General features: G+C 43.6%; 1 protein-coding gene across 5 annotated transcripts in view; it reads left to right on the top strand.

Annotated features, from left to right (window-relative positions):
* Nucleotides 1-25,452, top strand: part of APC (APC regulator of WNT signaling pathway) — a 167,037-nt gene that overhangs the window by 65,168 nt on the left and 76,417 nt on the right. For all 5 annotated transcript variants that reach the window (XM_040343463.1, XM_040343453.1, XM_040343480.1 and 2 more), the window contains one exon: nucleotides 16,948-17,100. In XM_040343463.1, coding sequence (XP_040199397.1) covers nucleotides 16,966-17,100 — 135 coding nt within the window. In that variant the 5' untranslated portion in view covers nucleotides 16,948-16,965. The remainder of the gene's footprint in view (nucleotides 1-16,947; nucleotides 17,101-25,452) is intronic.

Consider the following 25,452-nt stretch of genomic DNA (forward strand, 5'->3'; position numbering starts at 1 on the left):
CTGAGAGCTCACAGACAGAGGAAGCATTGCTTGAGACGTGAGTAATGACTTCTGGCAGTGGTGCATTTTGCTAAGTCTGAGATTTCTATTTTAGCCTCCAGCTAGCTGTAGCTGTCTAGCAGTGCTTATTGCTCTGTATATTGGAGGAGGGTAGCCATGCTCTCTTCTTTGATAACGTGTAGAATCTAAGTGACCTGGAATATGTGCAGCACTCCCTGAATGCCCTGTCACACTGCATTGCCAATGGCTGGCTAACATTGTTCGGGGGCTTTGGATATATCTAGAGAATTGATCTGGAATTTTGGCATGACATGGAGAGTATCTTCAGCTTGTTTGAAATACTTAACATACTTAAAAGGACATGCATATATAAAGTGGAAAACATTTTATTTATTGCCATGTATTGACGCAGCTTGTTAAAGGGACACTGTCAGCAAAAACTTAGGTTAACCAAGCTCTGCTGCATTAATGTTTTAATAAAAAATAAAATTGTACGTGTATATTGGGGCAACAGAGAAAATCAGATTGGTATACTGTTATTTTTTTCTATGATGGAAATAATACAGCTGTGTTCAGAAACTTCAATGTCAGTTTATATAATCTTAAAGGCCATATCCAGATGGATAACATCTTGTCATAAATCTGTTCGGCCTGTCTCTCTGAAATCTGCAGAAGGTGGGGCTGTGCTATTGGCTTCACAAGATCACCATGCTTGGTTGAAGTGTACTTTTTAATCAAAAACCTAAAATTAAAATCTCGGCACAATTTTTTTTTTTTTTCTTGTTCATACGATGCTTTTTATTTTATTTTTTACAAGAAAGACACAATTCTTAAACATCTTGAATGGGAAAAAAAAACTTTAGGCCAGCCCCCCCCCCCCCCTCTTCCCATGACTAGCATGCTTCATATTTTTTTTTGCTAGTGTTCTAGGAGGGTGGGGTCTTCAGTGGGACTTTCCGCTGTCAAAATACACTGATCAGCAGCCGCAGTTGCTGATCGAATAAAGTTTTACAACATTCCCATTTGACAAGTCGGTCTAATGATCAACTTCTGTTGAACGGAGATCAAAATTTGGCCAGCACCTCCTGAGCTAGTCAAATTTCGATCTGTATATGGCCAGCTTGGATAAAAAAAACATAAGTCTAACTATACTTAACCACTTAAGGACCGCCTCCTGCACATATACGTTGGCAGAATGGCACGGCTGGGCACAAGCACGTACAGGTACGTCCTCTAAGTGCCCAGCCGCGGGCTCGCGCACGCGACACGGTCCATGACCGTGGGACCCGCGTACCCGATCGCCGCTGGAGTCCCGCTAACGGTCCCCAGAGCTGAAGAACGGGGAGAGCTGTGTGTAAACACAGCTTCCCCGTTCTTCACTGTGGCGCCATAATTGATCGTGTGTTCCCTTTTTATAGGGGAACACAATCGATGACGTCACACCTACAGCCACACCCCCCCTACAGTTAGAAACACAACTGAGGTCACACTTAACTCCTTCAGCGCCCCCTTGTGGTTAACTCCCAAACTGCAATTGCCTTTTTCACAGTAAACAATGCATTTTTAATGCATTTGTTGCTGTGAAAATGACAATGGTCCCAAAAATGTGTCAAAATTGTGCGAAGTGTCCGCCATAATCTCGCAGTCACGAAAAAAAATCGCTGATCGCCGCCATTAGTAGTAAAAAAAAATAATTAATAAAAATGCAATAAAACTATTACCTATTTTGTAAACGCTCTAAATTTTGCGCAAACCAATCGATAAACGCTTATTGCGTTTTTTTTTTTTTTTTTAACCAAAAATAGGTAGAAGAATACGTATCGGCCTAAACTGAGGAAAAAAAATGTTTTATATCTTTTTGGGGGATATTTTATTATAGCAAAAAGTAAAAAATATAGATTTTTTTTCAAAATTGTCGCTCTATTTTTGTTTATAGCGCAAAAAATAAAAACCGCAGAGGTGATCAAATACCACCAAAAGAAAGCTCTATTTGTGGGGAAAAAAAGGATGCCAATTTTGTTTGGGAGCCATGTCGAACGACCGCGCAATTGTCAGTTAAAGCGACGCAGTGCCGAATCGCAAAAACTGGCCAGGTCCTTTTAGCTGCCTAAAGGTCCGGGTCTTAAGTGGTTAAAGTGGATGTAAACCCAATTCTTTTTTTTTTTTTTGATGTCACAATGTACAGTATAAGATTTCCTATCATCTGTGCCCAGTCTTGCCACACATAGTAAATCCAGCTCTGAGCAATCCCCTTTTTTTATTGTTCAGTGAAATAAAACGGACTTACAGGGAAACACCTTAGTCTGTTCCGCCTCCTTGCTGTGAGTGACAGGTTATTTACATATCTCATGCACTAGCCTGAGACGGGCATTATTTTTTAATTCCCACCCCCACTCCTTTTCTGAAGTCATGTGGTTACTTTTCTGGGTTTTGACTGGATGTTAGTGATCATAGCAGAATTTAGTGTAAGGAATTTATAGGAAAAATACATGTTGACAAGGGGAGTGTAGAGGAGGGCGGGGAGTCTACTGACATCACGACTCCACCCACCGAGCTCCAGACAACAGATCCATCCACAGACTCTGCAGTTTTCAGTTCTTATAACAGACAGAGGGGAGACATTTGACAGGTAAGGATACATGCAGGAGGCATGTACCGTATTTATCTGCCTATAGCGCGCACCCCTAATCTAGACGTGAAATTCTTGGAATTTTTGTTTTATTATTACTTACAGTTTTGCAGTTTTGGTGTCTTGCCCGGCGGCCTTGTCCGGTCCGGCGTCTGTCTGCGGCCTTCGTGGTGTCCTCCCCGCTTCTCCCGCTCTGTCTCTGAGCCGATCCCCCGCTTCCCGCGCTGTGTTTAAACGCCGCCGACATATACCGAGTGCAGTACACTCAGGCACGCTCGGCTCCTCTTGCATAACCTCGAGGGAAGCCGAGCCTTGCCGAGTGTACTGCGCTCGGTATATGTCGGCGGCGGCGTTCACACAGCGCGGGAAGCGAGTATTGGCGTACATCGCGCACCCACGATTTTGCCGGTATACGCTGATAAATATGGTATATCCTTATAGATCAGCACCAAGGCAGTAGTTTAGAAAGGATGAGAGAGGGTTTACATCCACTTTAAGTGTTTCTTTCCCCTTCCTTCTACCTAACCTTTATTAAAAAAAAAAAGTGTATACTTAAGCCGGTCATACACTGTTCGAATTTCGAACCAGCCGAAATTCATCAAATTTGAGGAATCGGACATGTTGTACATTTTTTGAAAAACAAATGATTTTCTAATCGATGATGGGAGAATCGTGTGAGAAATGTAATAGAAAAAAATGTGCAAGAAAAGAAAATTCCCGGAGAGAAAAGAGTATTCCCGGCCATGAAAATTTATTTTCTGTAGCAACAATGAAGGTTTGGTCGGCTGAATTTCGAAAATCAATGGTGCCAGCATCGGATCACAAAAAAACAAACTTTCTGATTTTGAAAGGAAAATTTGTTCGAAATTTGTGTATGGCCTTGCATAACTCTACTGCAATCACGTGATCCTGCAGCTCTGGCTCAGGGAGCACTCAGCAACTAGGGAATTCCAAGAGCCATGATGCCACCCATAGCCTCCAATGGCAGAGCCATTGTTGTCTCTCTCTCTTCTCCCCTGCAGCAACTGCTAGCTGACACAGGGAAGCCAGAGCTGAATAGAAATGGGTAAGTACACACACATTTTTTTATGCAGATCATGCTCGTAGAAGGAAAACAAAGAATAGATAGTGTTAGGCTTTTCTTTCACTTTACTTTAAATTTTCCCCAACCAACCTTTTGAGTTCAATCAAGATTCTACATTCGACAGCTTGTGTTGGAATCCCCACTTTTTATCCCTCTTGTTTGGAAAGTGTCAGAGATTAACCAGTTATTACAAGTGGTGGGTAAAAGCTTGGGAGGTGTGTATTTACAGAGAGAGCTGTCCTGGGTTGTTAAGCTTCTGTGAGGGTGGTGGGAGACTGCAGGGAGAACGGCATAAAATGTCTCCCTTTCAGGACTTGGTGATGGCCAAACCCCACAGCCACCTCATGCCAACCCTCAGCATTCCACCTGGCCACTTCATGCCTCCCATTGACTCACTCCACACTTGATAGTCCCCTGCCAGCTGCCTCAAAATCTCCCACTGACAGATGACCTCACTCCCCCAATCGGAGATGGCTCACCCAAGGGCACCTTACACCACGCCCTGCTGATGGACACCTTCCTGTAGGTTGCCCTAAACTCCTATTGACATACATCTCCACCCATGCCCCCTCACACCCACCCACTAACTAACATCTCCCACTGTTGGCAGAGCAGCCCTCCATGCCTTGTGTCCCCTGCTGATTGACGTCTCTGCCCCACCTAACATCCTCACCATGTCAGACATGCATACTCCTCACCCCGCAGACATTTCTCCCTCAGATCTCCGTCCTCCAGGCGTGAATGTTAACTCCTCAGCTCAGTACCTAGCTCTTATGTTGGTTAACCCCTTTATCACTTGGCACAAAGTGTTTATTATGCTTTAACTGCTCAGCCCCAATCTTGCTTTTTTTGTGTAAATCCCTCATCTGTCAGTACCCAGCATTTGCATTTATCCTACAGAAACCGGTCACCAGTACCATACTTCACTCCTGCACATACTCCCTGCTGCCATAACCACCTCTCTTGCACAAACTGCCCACTGTCAAACCCTTCTATCTTGCGCATTCTGTTGTAATACCCGTCTCACTTCTCTCCTTTGCATTCTACCCACTGCACTTCTCTCTAGCACGTACTACCCACTGTCTACCCACTGCACTTCTCTCTAGCACGTACTACCCACTGTCTACCCACTGCACGTCACTCTAGCACGTACTACCCACTGTCTACCCACTGCACTTCTCTAGCACGTACTACCCACTGCACTTCTCTCTAGCACGTACTACCCACTGCACTTCTCTCTAGCACGTACTACCCACTGTCTACCCACTGCACTTCTCTCTAGCACGTACTACCCACTGTCTACCCACTGCACTTCTCTCTAGCACGTACTACCCACTGTCTACCCACTGCACTTCTCTCTAGCACGTACTACCCACTGTCTACCCACTGCACTTCTCTCTAGCACGTACTACCCACTGCACTTCTCACTAGCACGTACTACCCACTGTCTACCCACTGCACTTCTCTCTAGCACGTACTACCCACTGTCTACCCACTGCACTTCTCTCTAGCACGTACTACCCACTGTCTACCCACTGCACTTCTCTCTAGCACGTACTACCCACTGTCTACCCACTGCACTTCTCTCTAGCACGTACTACCCACTGTCTACCCACTGCACTTCTCTCTAGCACGTTCTACCCACTGTCTACCCACTGCACTTCTCTCTAGCACGTACTACCCACTGTCTACCCACTGCACTTCTCTCTAGCACGTACTACCCACTGTCTACCCACTGCACTTCTCTCTAGCACGTACTACCCACTGCACTTCTCACTAGCACGTACTACCCACTGTCTACCCACTGCACTTCTCTCTAGCACGTACTACCCACTGTCTACCCACTGCACTTCTCTCTAGCACGTACTACCCACTGTCTACCCACTGCACTTCTCTCTAGCACGTACTACCCACTGTCTACCCACTGCACTTCTCTCTAGCACGTACTACCCACTGTCTACCCACTGCACTTCTCTCTAGCACGTACTACCCACTGTCTACCCACTGCACTTCTCTCTAGCACGTCCCACTGTCATGCTATATACATTATTCACCAGCATATTTTGCCCCTAGAACACTTGAGCAGTGTTTGGATGATCCCTAACCTTCCCTGTTTACAATACTTCTGCACTGTGGGTCATCATTGGTTAATCTAGTTCTTGCCCACCAAGTCATGCTTTTTACTCATTTTACATTGTGAGGTATGAGTAAGCATTTTAAATGGTTGACTTTTCCTGTGTCATCCAGTAAATCTCTTTAAACTCTCAGGATTAAAGCGGTCATAGATGAGCAGTAGTTCAGTTCTTGGTCGTCATTCTTGTGCTTGGGACACCAAGCTCCCCTGATGTCGTTACTGGGGCACTTCATGAACACTGCTGTAAATATGACTATTGGACCTTCATAAATCAACAGTGCATTGTACTTTATTTCCGCTTTGACTCAGCCTTCCAGGAAGCCCGTCGGCTCATTGAGTTCCCTGATCCTAGAGAGTGACTTGCAGGATGTGGAGCAAGGGGTCTTTACTGAGCAGCACAGTATAAAAATAGCCTCATACTGTGTTATGCTGCTACAAGGCTGTTAGTAGATAAAGGCATTAGCTGGCTTGATTAACTTGTAAGTGAAGAACAAGGTCATGCCTTTTCTCTATAGCAGGGATCCTCAAACTACGGCCCTCCAGCTGTTCTAGAACCACACATCCCATGAGGCATTTTAACACAGACATTCACAGACATGACTAGGCATGATGGGAATTGTAGTTCCCAAACAACTGGAGGGCCGTAGTTTGAAGACCCATGCTCCTATAGCATACAAGTAATGTTTCCTTTTTTATTTCATTTTGCTAATTTTAGTCAAATTGTTAGTCGAGTGGCACCTCTTTAAAGGGGCATTAAACCCAAATATGTAGTCTATTCATGTTACCAATCCTTGGATTAGAGGGCTGCATTTTTTTCTTTTTTAGGTTTTTAACACACCACCTGCATTGGTGCTCCACCACTGTGAATGAAGGAGCACTGGGGGCACCCTTGGAAAGCAACATTGTTAAATCGGGGGGGCGGGTTAGACTAGCAGATTTTGATGCACTAAAAAATGAAAGCCTAACTTCACTTCAGACTCCAGTTACACAAGTAGTTATAGCAATCGGTTTCTGTGGGGATAAAGGTTACACACAATGCATCCGGCAGTGATCACAGCAGGTAATTGCTGGCTGTGCGGAAAGCTGCAAATGGCTTTGGCTATTGGTGAACTGTCATTGTAGTGGACAGGGCCGGCAGCTGCACATTGCCGCTCTTACCTGCAACTGTAAACAAAGGATTTGTGCCGCTACTATTCGCACAGGTCTCAAAGCGAGAGGTAAACCACCAGAAAACTCAAAAGCAATGGGCCCCCTTGCAAGTTTAAGTCATAATGTACTTGTATGCAGTGCATTCAAGTACATTATGACAGACCTACCTGTACATGGAGCCCTCCAGCACAGCGATGTCACGTCTCCCCAGAACTGAGAGGCATGGAGGAGCTCATCTATGTGGAAAGATTAGAGGAACTGAATCTATTCCCACTTAAGAAGAGGAGAATAAGGGGGGATATGATCAATATGTAAAAATACATAAGGGGTCCATATAGTGAACTTGGTGTTGAGTTATTCACTTTACGGTCATCACAGAGGACAAGAGGGCACTCTTTACATCTAGAGGAAAAAAGATTTAATCTCCAAATACGGAAAGGTTTCTTCGCAGTAAGAGCTGTAAAAATGTGGAACAGACTCCCTCCAGAGGTGGTTTTGGCCAGCTCAGTAGATTGTTTTAAAAAAGGCCTGGATTCTTTCCTAAATGTACATAATATAACTGGGTACTGACATGTATAGGTAAAGTTGAACCAGGGAAAATCCGGTTGCCTCTTGGGGATCAGGAAGGATTTTTTCCCCCTTGCTGTAGAAAATTGGAGCATGCTCTGCTGGGGCTTTTTGTCTTCCTCTGGATCAACTGTGGGTGAAGGATTGTGTATATAGGATTGTATTTTTTTTATAACATTTTTTTGGATGGACTTTGTTTTTCAACCTGATTAACTATGTAACTGCCATCTTCACCCGATCTTCCTTCTGAGTTTGTGGCTCTGGCTGTATGATTGGCCGGGGCTGGGATGAAACTTTGGTTCCAGCATGGAGCTCTGAAGGTTCAGAATGGTATGCTGTCCCTTCAGAGCGCATGCACTGGTGACATCACCGGCTGCATGTGGTGTGTGTGTGTCTTCTAAACCAAGGATCCTCAAGCTAAGGCCCTCTAGCTGTTGCGGAACTACACATCCCATAAGGCATTGTAAAACTCTGACATTCACAGACATGACTAGGCATGATGGGAATTGTAGTTCCTGAACAACTGGAGGGCCATAGTTTGAAGACACCTGTTCTAAACGATGCAAGTTTAGGAGATATTAACACACTACCTACAGGCAAGCCTTAGGCCCCTTTCACACTGGGGCAGGAGGTGCGGTTGCGGTTATAGCACCGCTAAAAATAGCGGCGCTATACTGTCGGAATTGCCACGGGATTTGGCCGCTAGCTGTGCGGTATTAACCCCTGCTAGCGGCCGAAAAATGGTAAATACCGCCCGCAATGCGCCTCTGGGAAAGAGCGGTGAAGGAGCGGTATACACACCGCTCCAAAGATGCTGCTTGCAGGAGATTTTTTTTTCTTTCCCGGCAGAACATCGCCTCAGTGTGAAAGCCCTCTGGCTTTCACATTGAGAATGCTGGGCAGAAGTTTTTCAGGCGGTATTCAGGTGCTATTTTTAGCGCTGTACCGCCTGATAAACTCCTCAATGTGAAAGGGGCCTTATTATAGGCTCACCTGTAGGTACAAATTTAAAAGTGGAGTTCAATTCCACTTTAATTGTTGGTGTGAGTTTAGCGTAAGAGAAACCCGTAAGTGTTGGTGCACTTATAATGAAGGGCTGCAGCACATATTTTAATAGGCCATCGTTCTAATATATTCATTGGTTTTCACTTTGATGTTGGTTCAGAAATCTTGAGACTTTGAAAGCTTTATCCACTTAGCTAAGTCTTTAGTGAAATTTAATGTGTTTTTTTTATTATTATTTTATGTAACGTCTACATTTTCTGCGCATCGCTTCTCTGCTTGGGAAGTTTTGGTTCCCGCAGGCAGATTATGAAGGAGTGACTGTGCCACCCAGCACTGTATCTATTTTTCTAAATCCCCAGTCATCTTTTATTGCAGCTACCCTTGTTCTCTCACTCTGTCCTAAATTTGAGAGGATTGCATGTCACAGATAAATCTTGGATTTACGGATTATTTAGCACAGCGCATTTAAAATTACAGTTTCTGAGCCCTCATTTGAAGCGGGTAATTTCCGTTTCATGTCAACAGTGGCCTACTTTACAAATATTGAGGGGAAGTGTGTTTATTAACCCCAATGATAGTCGTAAGTAATTTACAATAAACTCCATTCATAAGGAGGATTGGGGTAGGCTTTGGTGTCTTGTATTTTCTTTAGCAAGACAACAATTTCTGCTTCTTTACATTCAGGCTTGAAAACCGTATAACCGAGAGTTAACTTTCTGCAATTGTTTCACCCTAGGGAGTGATTCTAATGCTCACACCCTCACCTATGTACCAATGCTTCCTCTAGTGCTCTTTCACTTGTAACATGTTGCGATTGGTTAGAAATATGTGACTGAAAAAGGGCACACTGCTCTACTTGGTGTCACAGCCTTGGCGCTGGTGTTTTGCAGCTCTGCAGCCATTGTTCCCTTGAGACAAATTGTGGGTTGACCAGTTTCTTGTGAATGTACCAGAATACATAAATTACTCTGCAACCATGGCAACAATACTCGGTACAGGATTTCACAGACTTCTCATCTCCTTGCTCTTGTTATTTATTTATTTATTTATATATATATATATATATATATATATATATATATATATATATTATAGGTGGTTCTCAAAAAATTGGCATATTGTGATAAAGTTCATTATTTTCTGTAATGTACTGATAAACATTAGACTTTCATATATTTTAGATTCATTACACACAACTGAAGTAGTTCAAGCCTTTTATTCTTTTAATATTGATGATTTTGGCATACAGCTCATGAAAACCCCAAATTCCTATCTCAAAAAATTAGCATATTTCATCCGACCAATAAAAGAAAAATGTTTTTAATAAAAAAAAAGTCAACCTTCAAATAATTATGTTCAGTTATGCACTCAATACTTGGTCGGGAATCCTTTTGCAGAAATGACTGCTTCAATGCGGCGTGGCATGGAGGCAATCACCCTGTGGCACTGCTGAGGTGTTATGGAGGCCCAGGATGCTTCGGTAGCAGCCTTAAGCTCATCCAGAGTGTTGGGCCTTGCGTCTCTCAACTTTCTCTTCCCAATATCCCACAGATTCTCTATGGGGTTTAGGTCAGGAGAGTTGGCAGGCCAATTGAGCACAGTAATACCATGGTCGGTAAACCATTTACCAGTGGTTTTGGCGCTGTGAGCAGGTGCCAGGTCGTGCTGACAAATGAAATCTTCATCTCCATAAAGCTTTTCAGCAGATGGAAGCATGAAGTGCTCCAAAATCTCCTGATAGCTAGCTGCATTCACCCTGCCCTTGATAAAACACAGTGGACCAACACCAGCAGCTGACATGGCACCCCAGACCATCACTGACTGTGGGTACTTGACACTGGACTTCAGGCATTTTGGCATTTCCCTCTCCCCAGTCTTCCTCCAGACTCTGGCACCTTGATTACCGAATGACATGCAAAATTTGCTTTCATCCGAAAAAAGTACTTTGGACCACTGAGCAACAGTCCAGTGTTGCTTCTCTGTAGCCCAGGTCAGGCGCTTCTGCCGCTGTTTCTGGTTCAAAAGTGGCTTGACCTGGGGAATGCGGCACCTGTAGCCCATTTCCTGCACACGCCTGTCCACGGTGGCTCTGGATGTTTCTACTCCAGACTCAGTCCACTGCTTCCGCAGGTCCCACAATCTTCTTCAGGGTCCGGTCACCTCTTCTCGTTGTGCAGCGTTTTCTGCCACACTTTTTCCTTCCCACAGACTTCCCACTGAGGTGCCTTGATACAGCACTCTGGGAACAGCCTATTCGTTCAGAAATTTCTTTCTGTGTCTTACCCTCTTGCTTGAGGGTGTCCATGATGGCCTTCTGGACAGCAGTCAGGTCGGCAGTCTTACCCATGATTGCGATTTGGAGTAATGAACCAGGCTGGGAGTTTTTAAAAGCCTCAGGAAACTTTTGCAGGTGTTTAGAGTTAATTAGTTGATTCAGATGATTAGGTTAAGAGCTCGTTTAGAGAACCTTTTCATGATATGCTAATTTTTTGAGATAGGAATTTTGGGTTTTCATGAGCTGTATGCCAAAATCATCAATATTAAAACAATAAAAAGGCTTAAACTACTTCAGTTGTGTGTAATGAATCTAAAATATATGAAAGCCTAATGTTTATCAGTACATTACAGAAAATAATGAACTTTATCACAATATGCTAATTTTTTTTAGAACCACCTGTATATATATAAATACTCACTGGCTTTGATTTACTAAAGCTGGAGAGTGCAAAATCTGGCGCAGCTGTGCGTGGTAGCCAATCGGCTTCTGACTTCAGCTTGTTCAAATAAACATTGATAAAAAAGAAAAACCTGGAAGCGGATTGGTTTATGTGCAGAGTTGCACCAGATTTTGCACTCTGCAGATGTAGGCTGCACATTTCAGGTTCAATTCTAGGCATCATCTATATTTTTGCTCTTCATTACAAGCCTTTAAATTTTTTTGGCATTTGTGTGGAAAAAAAGTGTCCCTTGAGCTTGTGCCGGCCATCCTAGTTGAAATTTTCCATTCTCTGCCTCTCCACACCCCTGCAGCAGTAATCTTCTGGTGCTGCAGTTGCAGATGGAGCTGCTGGACTTGTCATAGGCACTCATCAAAAGTGTTGTACATGTTCACCATCTACGCCCCCCTCCTCCATTCATAGAAGCTGTACTGTAGCTTCCATCAATCAAAACTGTGTGTGTACTAGGCTATATTCACAGGGTTGTGATTGCTAAAAATGCCAGTGCAAATGTCATCCACAGGACCTGGAGCATTTTTTTTTTTTTAAACACATACTTTAATTTTTTTTTTTTTTTTTTTTTAAATGTATATATTTTTTTTACTTTCACAATGACACTGCAACAGGTTTGTCCCAGATGTAGTATTAAGAGGAGGTGCTATGAAGTCACTTGTGACGTCACTACACTCTTGATGTAAACATTATGCGGAAGGATGGTGTTCAGATTGATCTGCTACAGGAGCCACTATGTAGTGCTGTGTGGCAAGATCTGAAGCCCAGGAGCTGATTGTTTCACTTGGGTTTAGCTAGGTGCTGGCTTATAGCCAGGGGTTCCAACCTGAACCCCAGCTAAACCCTGCCAAGTCCCTGGTTCCCCATGCTGTTTTAAAAATGGCACATGGGACTCAAGTGGTTAAGGTGAATGTGAAGCTATTTATTTACTCAGGTGTATGTCATGTACTAACCCCTTTATCTGGGCGGTTTTATTTTATTTGAATATGTGCTTAGAAGTTGACTGTTTAATAAGATGACCGATTTAACTTTTAACCACTTCCATACAGGGCATTTTCACCCCCTTCCTGCCCAGACCAATTTTTAGTTTTCAGCGCTGTTGCACTTTGACAATTGCGTGGCCATGCAACACTGTACCCAAATTAAATCTTTTGTTTTTTTCCCCCACAAATAGTTTTCGTTTGGTGGTATTTAATCTCTGCGGTTTAGAAAAAAACTTTAGTTTTTGATGCTGAAGGGGTTAAAATGTTCCCTGGGAGGGATTCTTACTGTAGGGGCAGGGTAGGAGACCGATGTGTGTTCCTCTGTACTAGGTACACACATCGGTCTCCTCACCTCTGACAGGAGGTGGATCTGTGTGTATACACACACAGATCCACACACCTGCCGTGATCGCGGGTGCCCGACGGACATCGCGGCCGCCAGGCACACACATCGGGTCACGAGTGATCCCGCGGGTGCGTTCCCTAGATGGCGGGAAGAAAAGACGTCATATGACGCCCACCAGGAGGGAGGGTTCCTGCTGGCGTCATATTATGGCCCGGTAAGGAAGGGGTTAAGGCTACTTTCACACTAAGATGTCCATTCATTTGCGCTAAAGCGCCGCTAATTTTAGGGGAGCAAAGGTGTCACTTTTTGGATGCTAGCAGGGTGCTTTTAACCTCGAAATTTAAAAAAATCCAAATTTCGGTGCTTTCAAGGTGCTTTGAAATTGCTGCCCATTCATTCCAATGGGCAGGGCGTTTTGGGCACGCTAAATAAAAAAGACACACTGGAGTGAATAAGAGGCGGTCTTCAGGCGCTTTGCAGAGGTAATTTCTAGCGCTAAAGCGCCTAAAAACCACCCCAGTGTGAAAGGGGTCTTAGGCTGCATTCATACCTGAGCGTAGCGCTTTCCGCGTTTTTTGCGGCGTGTTTTGCCGTGATTTTTGCAGCGTTTTTTTCCTCGCGATTTTGGACAGGTCACCAATGTTAAAAGCAGAAAAACGCCCAAATCTGCCTAAAAAAAGTCCCAGAACTTGTTTGAGCTTCAGGCGTTTTGGAACTTCTGGCTTCAGGCGTTTGTAGTGGAGATGTGAACCATCTCCATAGAGAATAATAGATTTTTCCCCTCCAGCGTTTTGTAGCTTCAGGCTTCAAGCTACAAAACGCTCAGGTGTGAATGGGGTCTTAGTGTCTGCACAATGACGCAAAAACATCATCCTTGCAGTACATGCGCATTTTCCCATGTTGCGTGTCTTTTAAATAGGCTGCATGTACAAAATAACTGTTGACTTGCCAAAATGTTAGTAAACTCCTAACTATGAGCTGAATATACTTTCTTTTTTTTTGTTGTCATGCACTGAAATCCTGAGCAGTGTTGTCGGCCCTTCTAGAGGTTTTCCACATTAGAGCTTTGTGCCAATATATTGATCCACCTAAGGGCAATTTGTTTGAATGCTAGCAATAGTTTCCTACAAAAAATCCTTGCATATCTACTCAAGAGTTCCTTGTCAACAAGCCCTAAAAAACATACCTCAGGGGTGTATTGGAAAGGAAAAGTGGGTCTACAACCAATTTCCAATAATGTGATATAGTGGGACAAGACCACATTAAATGTAGAAAGTCTGCTCCAGGTTGTTGATAAATATATTGTGGAAATCCGTTGCATGTAAGCGGGTTGGGGTGAGGTAGGTTCGGTGGAGAATTTTATAGTTTGATTAGTTTTCTGTTAACTGCTGGTATTACTACTAAGTGCGATTTGCAGACTTCGTCCCAATGTTTGTTGGTCATAGCTGGAAAGATGGACTGGCATTAGGATTTCCCCAACAAGGTAGCACGCAGTTTAAGCTTTAGTAAGTGGCATGGCTATAAACCCTTTTATTCAAGCATTATTCGAGCGAAGCCTCATCTGCAATCCCAATGTGCTGGTAAAGCACAGGTAAGACCCTAAATTTTTAGGCCGTTTTTGCAGTGCCTCGGTGTGAAAGGGTAAGGCGTTTTTACAGCGCTTTCAATTCATTTCAATGGAGAGGGGCGTTTTTTTCAGCGCCCAAAAGGTGCTCCAAAGATGCTGCTTGCAGGACTTTTCTCAACGCCCTGCCAGTGCAACGCCTCAGTGTGAAAGGGTAAGGTGTTTTTACAGCGCTTTCAATTAATTTCAATGGAGAGGGGCGTTTTTGGAGCGTTTTTTTCTGCGCCCAAAAGCTGCTCCAAAGATGCTGCTTGCAGGACTCTGTGTGAAAGGGTCCATCGAGATGCATGGAAAGCGTTTTTAATAGCGATATTTTTAACGCTAAAATGCTGTAAAACTGCTTCAGTGTGAAAGGGATCTTAGGGGTCTTGGGACTGTAATAGGCCAATGACAGGGTACTTTGCTTAGGGTTTTGGGAACCAAATTGCACTTGTAAGTAAGGCATGTCAGAGTTGTAAATATTTGTACAAAAGCCTGTGGGATAAGTTGCATTGCATGCGTAGGTAGCCAAAAGGACGTAGGATTCCATTATCATAGATATGCGAAAATGTGTTAAGCCCCTTTACTGCCAGAACTAAAGCCGGCCATAGACTATTTCAATTTTGGCCAGTTCAACAGGAACGGGCCGAGATTCAAACCATGTATGGGCAGACTGAATGTACCAATGTATGAATTAATCAATCAGCTTGGGTACAACCAGCCTGTCAGGTTTTTACATGCGATTTATTGCTAGCGGCTTCCCCCATTCTCCGCCAGGAGAACACAGTGGCTCCGTGGGAGGGATTCCCCCATCAACACTAAGAGCCGGTTCACACAGGGGCAACCCGACTTACACTTTGCAAGGCAACTTCAGCATGACTTGGAGCAACTTACAACACAACTTAAAGTTGCCTCCAGAACAGGCAACTTTGGCTGTGGCCAATCACAGAATCAGCTCTGTGGGAGGGAGGGGGCTGCCTGAGTAAATCTATTTTCTCTTCCTGTAAAGTTGCTTCAGTTAAAATGGTAATCTGACTTTGGAGGCAACTTCCATTGAAATCTATGGGTACAAGTTGCCTAGAAGTCGCCCAGGAACCGACTTCAGTAGTGTACATTAAGATGGCTCTCATTCTCTTCAATTGAATATCTCGTGCCGCGCGACTTGGGGGTGACACAAGACGGATCCCAAGCCACCTTAGCAGTGAACCTGTCGGTGACTAAGCAATACATATATTGTGTAAAACTAGTTAACATTCTTGTAATCCTGTGCTATTCCACCTGTCATTTTTGCAATAAAAAGCAGTATACGGGATCTTATTGCTGTGCGCAGCCATCTCCTTTAATTTCCTTTGTCAGTGTTGCTGGGGGAATTGAACCTTCTTTTTTTTTTTTTTTTAAATCCTTCCATCTATGGCCAGCTTTGAATCGGGGAAGATAAACAATTGGCATAAAGAGGGGTTATTCCATAGGGGTAATTCTAGGCAGATATCCCTCCATACAGACCATGCCAGTGATAAAATGAGGAGTCTCTCTAGGTAGGTGGGAGAAGTGTGCTTCAATGTCCATAAGGGAGACTACAGACTTGAAGGAACCAATCACAATTTTAGGTGTCCTTTTATGGAGCGGTGAAATCTATTCACTGATTCGTTCTCCAGCATTCCCGGAGGAGATTTTTCTCCTGTGTGCCTGTTTATGAAGCGGAGTAGATCGCTTCACCCTTGGAGAAGTGAAGTGATCTACCAACTCTTCAAACACTGGAGAACGGCCCCCGATACTGGCATCTCGTGAGACTTTACGAGATTACAGTACCAGAAATTCACAGAAACACGAGATGTCAGTTTATTGAGCAGTGATAAATTATCACCGCTCAGTACACTGACAGACGGCGTGGGTAATGTACCATATTTATCGGCGTATACCACGCACCCCAAGCTTAGAAGGGAAGTTTAAGGGAAAAAAAACTTACATTTTGAATGCTCGTCGGTGCAGCCTTGTCGGTGTCCGTCTGCTGTCTTGCCCGGCGTCCATCGGCGGCCTTGTCTGGCGTCTGTCTGCGGCCTTGCGCAGAGTCCATCCAGCCTTGTGGGTGTCCATCTGCGGCTTTGGAGGTGTCCATCTTGCCCAAGGTTGCATCATTGTATTTTTGAGTTTGGCGCCTCAGCCGAGCTGTACAGAGCCGGATTTCCTGTGTGTTCGGCTCCTCTTGGCTTCTCTCGCGGTCCTGTGGGCGGAGCCGAGCGTGGCCGAGTGCGCAGTCTCGGTCTATGTTAAAAATCTTCCTCCTTCCTCCTCAGAACCCCCGGGATTCCCTCTTCACTCCCCGCTTCACCAGCTCTGAGATGGTGAATCGGGGAGTGTGAATTCTGACTCAGATGACCAGTGAAGCTCTCAGATCACCGCTTCATAAACTGGCCGTTACTGTGTCAGTCTATGAGATTTCTCTGTGTGTGGAGAAAATCGTCGGGAGAACAAATTCAAACACTTCTCCCCCCGATTATCTCTGTTTCATAAACTGTTTATGGGCTGTGATCCTTGGGATCACCGCTCTTCACTGCTTCATAAACGGACACCTAAATGTGTTAACAGCTGAAACTTGATCTTCTGTTGAAATGAACTGGAGTAGAGCAGATCCCAGTTTATGGTTTGTTTGCATGTTTTATATCTGTGTTATGTCATGATGACGTTGTGTACAGTCGCTAATTTCCAGCTTTTTTACAGGCCTGGGGGTAGCCCAGCATGGCTGCAGCTTCATATGACCAGTTGTTAAAGCAAGTTGCGGCTCTGAAAATGGAGAACACAAACCTTCGTCAAGAACTAGAAGATAATTCAAATCACCTAACAAAGCTCGAGTCCGAAGCTTCAAACATGAAGGTACTTCCCTTTTCTCTACGTCCTCTGCTATGTACGTCGTCTTTTTTTTTTTTTTTTTTTTTTTTAAATGGTATCATTTTATGGTTAGAAGTGTGAGTGTTTTAGAAAGTAGTGTGTGTTTTTTCCACTGGTACGAGTAAAATCTTCTGTAAGAAGGATATGCTGGGAATTCAGACAAGACCGTTATTTGAAGACTGAATGCTCCCGAGTAGAGGAGCCGTTTGGAAGATTTATAGACCAAATACTGAAACTGTAGAATATGCCTGTAGAGATATCTGCAGCAGGGCAAGACGCTGGACAGAGTTTATGTGAAGATTGTTGGCACATGTTGGTGAACTTTTCTATTACCCAAACGTGTAAGCATAGTAATACAGCCACAACCCTTTCTATTAGCTGCTTAACTAAAGGAGTATTAAACCTAAAATAATTTTTTTTTTTTTAATGTACAGTATATTACAGCTTACCGATCGTTCGATGTGGTGGCTACATTAGTTTCTCTTTTTAGGCTTTTCCCCTCTGTTTTTCACCTTTGGAACCTGGCCACTACCACACTTTGACCTCTCACAAGGGCGTTCTGTCTGTTTGTTTGTTTTTCATCCCTTTGGTAACGGATTAAAAACAGACAGCAGTGTATTCCTATGGGCATACGTATGATCATCCATTTACATCCTCCTCCTTTCAGGTCTGTTTTTTTGAATGGAAAAGGTCTCTCTTTTTTTTTTTGTTCCATTTAAAAGAAAACTGAAGCGAAATTACATTGATGTAAACAGAAAAATGGTCTATTTGTGCATTTGTTTTGTCATTGGTTAGGAGCCAGCATCCTAAAAACCAATAGCTCCTCCCTGCTGTCAGCAGCAGGGATGAGTGATTGGTCGTTAAGGAGCCGACACCTGCCAGTGACCCAACAACCATGACCCATTCCCCGCTGACAGAAAAATGAGAACAAAAGAGCTGAAAATGGTGTGAGGTAATAAACTGGACTGTAAAGTGATGTAAAAAACGATGCTAACCGATGTAAACTGATATAAACTGAATATTTTTTTTCTTTCAATATTAAACGTGAATGAATGGATGATGCTTGTGTGAAAAGGGGCATTTCTTTGCTAGAGTGCTTACATTCTGAATGAAGGAGTAACGCACACCTTTGGACAGCAGCATTGTCTGTCTGATATGAAGGAGTGTTGGCAGACTTGGATAAACTAACACTTTTTAGACAGTTGCAGCAACAGTTTTGTTCCTTTTGGGATAAAGGTTTTACATAAATAAAAACTGACTATTGTAAGCAACCCTCGTCGGTGGTAAATGGTTTGTCTCACCCCTCTAACTGCTACATCTGCAGGACAGATTTTTTTGTTGGAAAATCGCTGACTTACTGGCAGAGTCACCAGGTAAAAATAAAGGAAAGGGAGCCTTAAAAATAAACAAATGCAGTCAACACATCTAAAAATTTGTAAGCTGCGCTATAAATGCTTGTTTTTGGGTTAATACCTCTCTGATTTTCTATTTCCTAGTTGTACAGAGCACAGGCTTGTTACTCAATCATTACATTATATTCAGCTACCCTCAGATAATTTGGACAATGGCAAGAAAAAAAAAAGGAAGCCTGCAGGATCATCCCCTTTATACAATATAACACCTCTCGCTCCCGGATAGATTCCATTTTTTGCTGGTGATGGACCTCTTTTCCTTCTTTACTGAGAGGCACATTCTATGAAGGTTTCTCCATCTCTGATCATATTCCCCCAAGGTGATCCTTCAATACAGATTCCTGCAGCACCATAGCCACTATGACTCCTCCTGCCGCTTCAGGATTGGTTCACCCCTTGGCAGAACCAGGTGGGTAACTTACTCAGACTAGATGGAATTGTGTCTTTTTTCAACCTGACTCACTATGTAAGATGTGAGCTTGGCTTGTAATGTTGCTTCTATGCACTGAATCCTGCTGTGGGCACTCCCCATGGCACACAGTGCAATGCATGGAGTTAGCCACAAGGTGCTTTCGAGGTCCAGGGTCAGTCTGCCTGTGACAAAGCCCTGTTCCCGAAAGACCCTTGTGAAGTTTTGCCCATCATGGAGGGAGAAGCCAGGATGGGATTATTGCCCTGTTACTCCTACCTACTAGAGCTCCTGTGTACATGATGGAATTTTAAATATCCTTTATCTGAAAGCCCCTTATTCTTTAACTGTACATCAGGGTGTGCAAGACCTGCTTGCCACCCTTCTGGTGGTCACTGCAGTAAGCTGGAAGTTCAGGGTTAAAGCGGACCTCCGGCCGACCTCCCCACTTTTTTCCCTTTTGGCCCCCCTACCTGAATGTGGTATCTGCACGTTTCAGATACTCGCCCATCCAGTGGATGCAGCGTTGTCCCGCTGAGATCCTGTCATGCCCTGCCACAGCTCTGTCCTGCACTGCCATGTTCTCTCAATGATGTTCTGATAGGCCTGTCCCCTCCTACTTTCCTTGAATGAATGAAAGTCACTTACATATCCCAGGCCGCACAGCAGGCAGTGTGGGCATCATTTGCCTAAGGCAAGTGGCGTGCATAAAGAGGCGGGCAGGGCGGAAAGAAGGCTGAAGAGGCCGAATCATCCTTGGGAAGCTGAAGGTCCGCTTTAAGTTGAATTTTGGTTAACTACTAAAAACTGGGCACTTACTAGGTCTGTGTGGCACGAGAGCGCGCTGTGCCTGCACCATCGGTTTTCCATTGGGGTTACTGTACACGCCCTGCCTCTTATGGGTTATGGGCAGAAATTTGGGCTGAAAACATCTTTGCTCCCTCCTGTGGATACAGTTCCATTGGTTGTGCTAGTTTTAACGTTGAAGGCCCTGGTGCTTTATTAAAGTATATCCCACTGCTTACAGGTGGGTCAGCAACATGCACAATCTCTAAGAGGGGTGCATGCCCTCACTGCTGCAGAAATCGGGTAAATGGAACAATCGGATAGCCGCACTCCCATGGAAGATGCAAAAGAGCTTTATTTAAATGTCGATGAGCTTGATCGCGACTTGGGCTTGCCGACCCGCCATCCCAGAGCATGGGGGGATGTGCTTTCCTTGTTTGGGGTAGTGGGCTGTAGGTTGAGCACCCCAGGTGTAAGAAGTTGTCTGCAACGCATGTTTGTTAGTTGCTCCCCCTCAGACCTTTTCAACTGGTCAATTTCAAAAGTGTAAACTGGGTACATATTGTGAGCACGTGCGCGTAATGATTTTTACAGACCGTACTGGAATTGTAGTTTAAATTTGCTGAAGAGCTGTTGGTTGTGTACTTCACCATGAGAAAATTAAAATGGGGCAACAAAGCAGTGTAATTAGGTGGCATTCAGAAGCACAGACCCTTTCCTCTGGAACCAATTTACTGAGCCCCCTCAGCTTTCAGCGTAAGCTCTTTGTTGAATTTTCATTTTCCTGCTGGGCATGTATTGAACAGTTCAGCCACTGCTGAGGTTCATTGTGATCTTTCATGCTCTAATGTTTTAGTATCAGACAACCACTACTTTAGCATTTGTATTGGTTGTTCAGTGGGACAATTGCACGATTGACTGCTGGTCGAATTTGTAGTGTTTTTAGTTCTTGGTAATATATTGTGAATTATGTTTCCTCACTGGTGAGCAACGTTATGAAAAAAACATTTTCTAGTGACCCCCTCTATCCAAGCGTTGCATCCCTTTTGTTTAATAGGTTATTGATTTGGCTTTTGTTCAGCCTTGCTTGTGATGTGTTCAATATTCAAACGTGTATTTAATCTCAAGTCTGCAGTGAAAACTAGATAACCTTTTTATTACAGTTGACCAAAGATGTCCGATTGTTCTCTTGTGTAAGTGAAGGAAAAAGTTAGAAAATCTCCCTGTGTGATTTATGCCCCGTACACACGATCCGAAAATCGTACGGAAAATGCCGCTTTCGAAACGATCGTACGACAATCGGATCATTAGTACAGCACTTCCGAGAGCCGATCAAGACAGTTCATCCGATTTTTATTTATCGGACATGCACGAAAAAAAATGTTGTATGATGCCAGATCGTCCGGTTTTCGTATAATCCGTACAGCTGTCGTTCGAAAATGCAATACAAATGCATTACAACACATGACATCACTTCCGATTTTTTATTCTGCCGTACGAGAATTTTCGTGACTTTAGTAAACTCATCAGATTCGACGTGAGCATACAAAAAAAACGGACGATCATTCGTCCGATAATCGGATTGTGTGTACCGGGCATTACAGCCTTGAGGAGGCCAGAAAACACCTAATTCAAATGAATGTTCATACTCCAAACCATTTACTGTCATGGCCATCCTAAGATCGCGGTTGCTGCCTAATGATCTCTATTGGTGAAAAATGTTCAGTTAACTTGAGAAGCTCTTAAATGTTCGCTTTAATGCATTGCCATTTATAAACTTTCCAAGGTACTCTGTGCTGCCTTATGTGCATTTTCAGGCTTCTTGTGGTGGTTTTGAAGCACTGAAAATTCTGCCCTCTTCTGCCATTATTCAAATATGGACATTAACATTTTTGGTTAAAGCGTTCCTAAACCCAGGACCCTGCATTTACTATATCTGGTCTGCGACAGTACACAGACCATGAAAATGCAATTATTTTAGTAAATATAAACTGCTAAAACAACTTTTTGCATCAGCAATATATAGCAGTCTTTGTGACTTCTATCAGTGTCTGGTCAAACACTGGTTCTATCATGCCATACCATCAGGGAGGGGTGTGATTGGTCCCAAATTTACTCTGCATCAGGACAACGACCCCAAACATACAGCCAATGTCATTAGGAACTATCTTCAATGTAAAGAACAAGGAGTCCTGGAAGTGATAGTTTGGCTCTCACAGAGCCCTGATCTCAACATCATGGAGTCTGTCTGGGATTACATGAAGCGACGAAAGGATTTGAGGCTGCCTACATCCACAGATCTGTGGTTAGTCCTCCAAGATGTTTAGAACAACCTACCTGCTGATGCGTTCCACTTTCATAAGAAAAGGACCTGTAAACAAGCTGCGTTTATTTTGATTTGGGTGATTGAAGCGGAGGATTGATACTAAGGATTTGATCTGGCTGTTCCCGGGCTCATTCGACCTAGTTCACCCCACATGTGAACGATCGTTTGGGAGGAGATCGTTGAATGGTTTCCAGGGATTGAGGAGCTACTTCATGCTTTATGGTCACTTGCTGGCCAGAGCCATCTGGTGAGCGCATTTTGTTGTCACTTTGGGTGAAAAGTCACAAATTTTTTCAGGAACACGGATTTTATTTTTCACGCGGTGTTTGGAGCGTAATCATCCTTCTTTTTATGACATATTTGTTTTGAGCAATTATAGACTATACATGTATACCAGTTGTGCACAAAGTGAAGCAATTTGCTAATACACCTTTAAACAAGGTTACAAACGCATACATATTATTTGCACAGATCACTCTTTGCACTTTAATCAATTGTATGGGGAGCGCCCTTTATCGCATCATCATTCCTCATTAGTTTTTCACTAATTTCAGGTGCAGCAACCCTTCTCTTTTTACTTTCACTATAGGCGTCAGTATCCATCTATATATTATTCCAGGGGTTGACAAATTTGCTTGGAGTCTAGGAGCCAGCTAAAAAAGTTAGAAGCCAGAAAACGCACCCCGTCCCGACGAGCTTGCGCGCAGAAGCGAACACGTACGTGAGCAGCGCCCGCATATGTAAACGATGTTCAAACCACACATGTGAGGTATCACCGCGATTGGTAGAGCGAGAGCAATAATTCTAGCCCTAGACCTCCTCTGTAACTCAAAACATGCAACCTGTAGATTTTTTTAAACGTCGCCTATGGAGATTTTAAAGGGTAAAAGTTTGTCGGCATTCCACGAGCGGACGCAATTTTGAAGCGTGACATGTTGGGTATGAATTTACTCGGCGTAACATTATCTTTCATAATATAAAAAAAATGGGGATAACTTTACTGTTGTCTTATTTTTTAATTAAAAAAAGTGTAATTTTCCCCCAAAAAAGTGCGCTTGTAAGACCGCTGCTCAAATACGGCGTGACAGAAAGTATTGCAACGATCGCCATTTTATTCTCTAGGGTGTTGGGATAAAAAATATATATAATGTTTGGGGGTTCTAATTGGAGGGAAGAAGATGGCAGTGAAAATAGTAAAAAAATTACATTAGAATTGCTGTTTAACTTGTAATGCTTAACTTGTAATACCAACGGCCACCACCAGATGGCGCCAGCTTACACATCTGGTGGTAATAATGTGTAATGCCAACGGCTCACCACCAGATGGCGCCAGCTCACAAAATGTATTTATTTTTTGCCCACCTTTCAAGCCAAGTCGCCAGGACACTATTTCTAGTCGCCATGGCGACCTGGCGCCCGGGATTTGTCGACCCCTGTATTATTCAAGTGTACCTAGAATAATTAATGCCATTTGAAGGCAAAGGGTTATCGCAGCAAATATTGATTTTGTTTTGGATTTATCTTCTGGTCATTTACTTGCATTTTGTCAAATGATAAAAAAAAAGCGCCATCACAAAGGATGTCATATGGCGCCCTCTCGGCAATGTGCGACCAGGCTGTAGCCATCATTCGGCTATAGCATGGTCGTGAAGAGGTTAAAATGGTGACTGTTCACATATGATCACTGAGGCACAAGCTCTCCAGCAGAATGTGTCCGTTTACATGGATGAGACAAACCACCCACCAGTGGCGAGGGTAATTAAAATGACCCACTTTAATTTGTTCATGCAAAACCTTTATCCCAAAAGGGGAAAAAAAACTGCTGTAACGGATTATAAAGTGTTAACTGTGGCTTGGCTTAAATTTGTTAGTGAATTTAAATCTGCTAGTATCTTTAACACTGCCCTTCCCCCAAACTGACATGGCTGCTGTCCTGTTCTCATGCCTCCAGATTTGTCTTGCTAATACTGGAAGTGTGTTACTTGTCAGGTCACCAAGTGAAAACAGGGGGGGGGGGGGGGAAGCCAAGGAGTATAAAACTGATTCGGCTGCCACATTTAATGATTGGTAAGTTGCAGTATAATACATTTTCGGTTTTGGCTATAATACCGCATTAAAGTATTGGAACAGACCACTTTTTGGTGAACTTTTTCCACTGTATAGCGCTCAGCAATATATCTAGAGGTGAAAAATCTTTTCAGGGTTCACCCAATTATCATAAATTGCCCATTCCGTTTGTTAAATGGGTAATGTGTTTTTAGACTTGGCAGGTCTCTTGGCTTCCAAGGAGGAGAATAAAGTGCGACAATGCCCAGGTTTTTGCTCACAATAGAAGTATCATACAGTGCCTTGAAAAAGTATTCATACCCTTGATTCACACTACATTTTTCAGATATTTATTTATAAAAAGTTTTGAAAATAATTTATAATTTTCCTTCCATTTCACAATTGTGTGCCACTTTGTGTTGGTCTATCACATACAACCAAAAATGTAAATGTATTTTATTAGGATTTTAACATGACAAAATGTGGAAAATTTCAAGGGGTCGGAATACGTTTTCAAGGCACTGTATCTACATTGGCAAGCATGTTTTGTTAAGCCATTATGTCGGGTGTATGAGAGGCTGGGTGTGAGAAACTAACTAGGGCCCTCTTCATTCCCCTCAAAATCTACAGAAGACCTTTCACTTTCTCTACAGACAGCTGTAATAAAGCTGCTTATTTGTTCAAGAGAATCTGACAAAAATTGCCATGGCCAAGTAGGCTGGTTGGTGTGTGCCAGAGCTTAAGCTAGAATTGGATGCAGAGACCATTGTTAAAATAGGGTCCTGCTCAGGTGCAGTGGGAAGCATTGCCGCGGTTTGAGAGTTTGACAGGTCTTTGGCAGAGGGATTGTTCACCTGACCATTTGCCGCAGTTTCCTTGCGCCTGGTTTCTGCCTATCCATGTGGGTATTCCCACATGGATGGAAAATGTAGGGAGGGAAAATGGGGTAAGAGTGTCCATGTGGGGGAGTACACTGCAACCGGTCCATGTTGCTGGACCCTTATTGTGGTCCAGACGTAACCAATCACAGTGGGTATCCCCCCCAGAATGAGAAATTTGGGTCTGGATTCTATAGGAATGGTACCATGGCCCTGGACCTGTATATTGTCCTGGGGCTAACTATACGCATTGCACTAAGTGCTGAGGTGAGTGCTCAAGCAGGATCAAATGCTGAAGAAAAATTACAGGCCATCCTGCGCCATAGGGGGTCTGGCTACGGCTCCCAATCTTATACGGAGGTTCCACAGGCCCTGATGCACCTCTTTGCTTAATAGATTAGAAGACAGTAAGTAGTTGATTTAGGAATCTGACGTATACTAATCTAGTGAAGCAAAGGGAAAAAAGTCCATCACACTAGG

This window comes from Rana temporaria, chromosome 1 (assembly GCF_905171775.1).
Source record: "Rana temporaria chromosome 1, aRanTem1.1, whole genome shotgun sequence".
Classification (NCBI taxonomy): domain Eukaryota; kingdom Metazoa; phylum Chordata; class Amphibia; order Anura; family Ranidae; genus Rana; species Rana temporaria.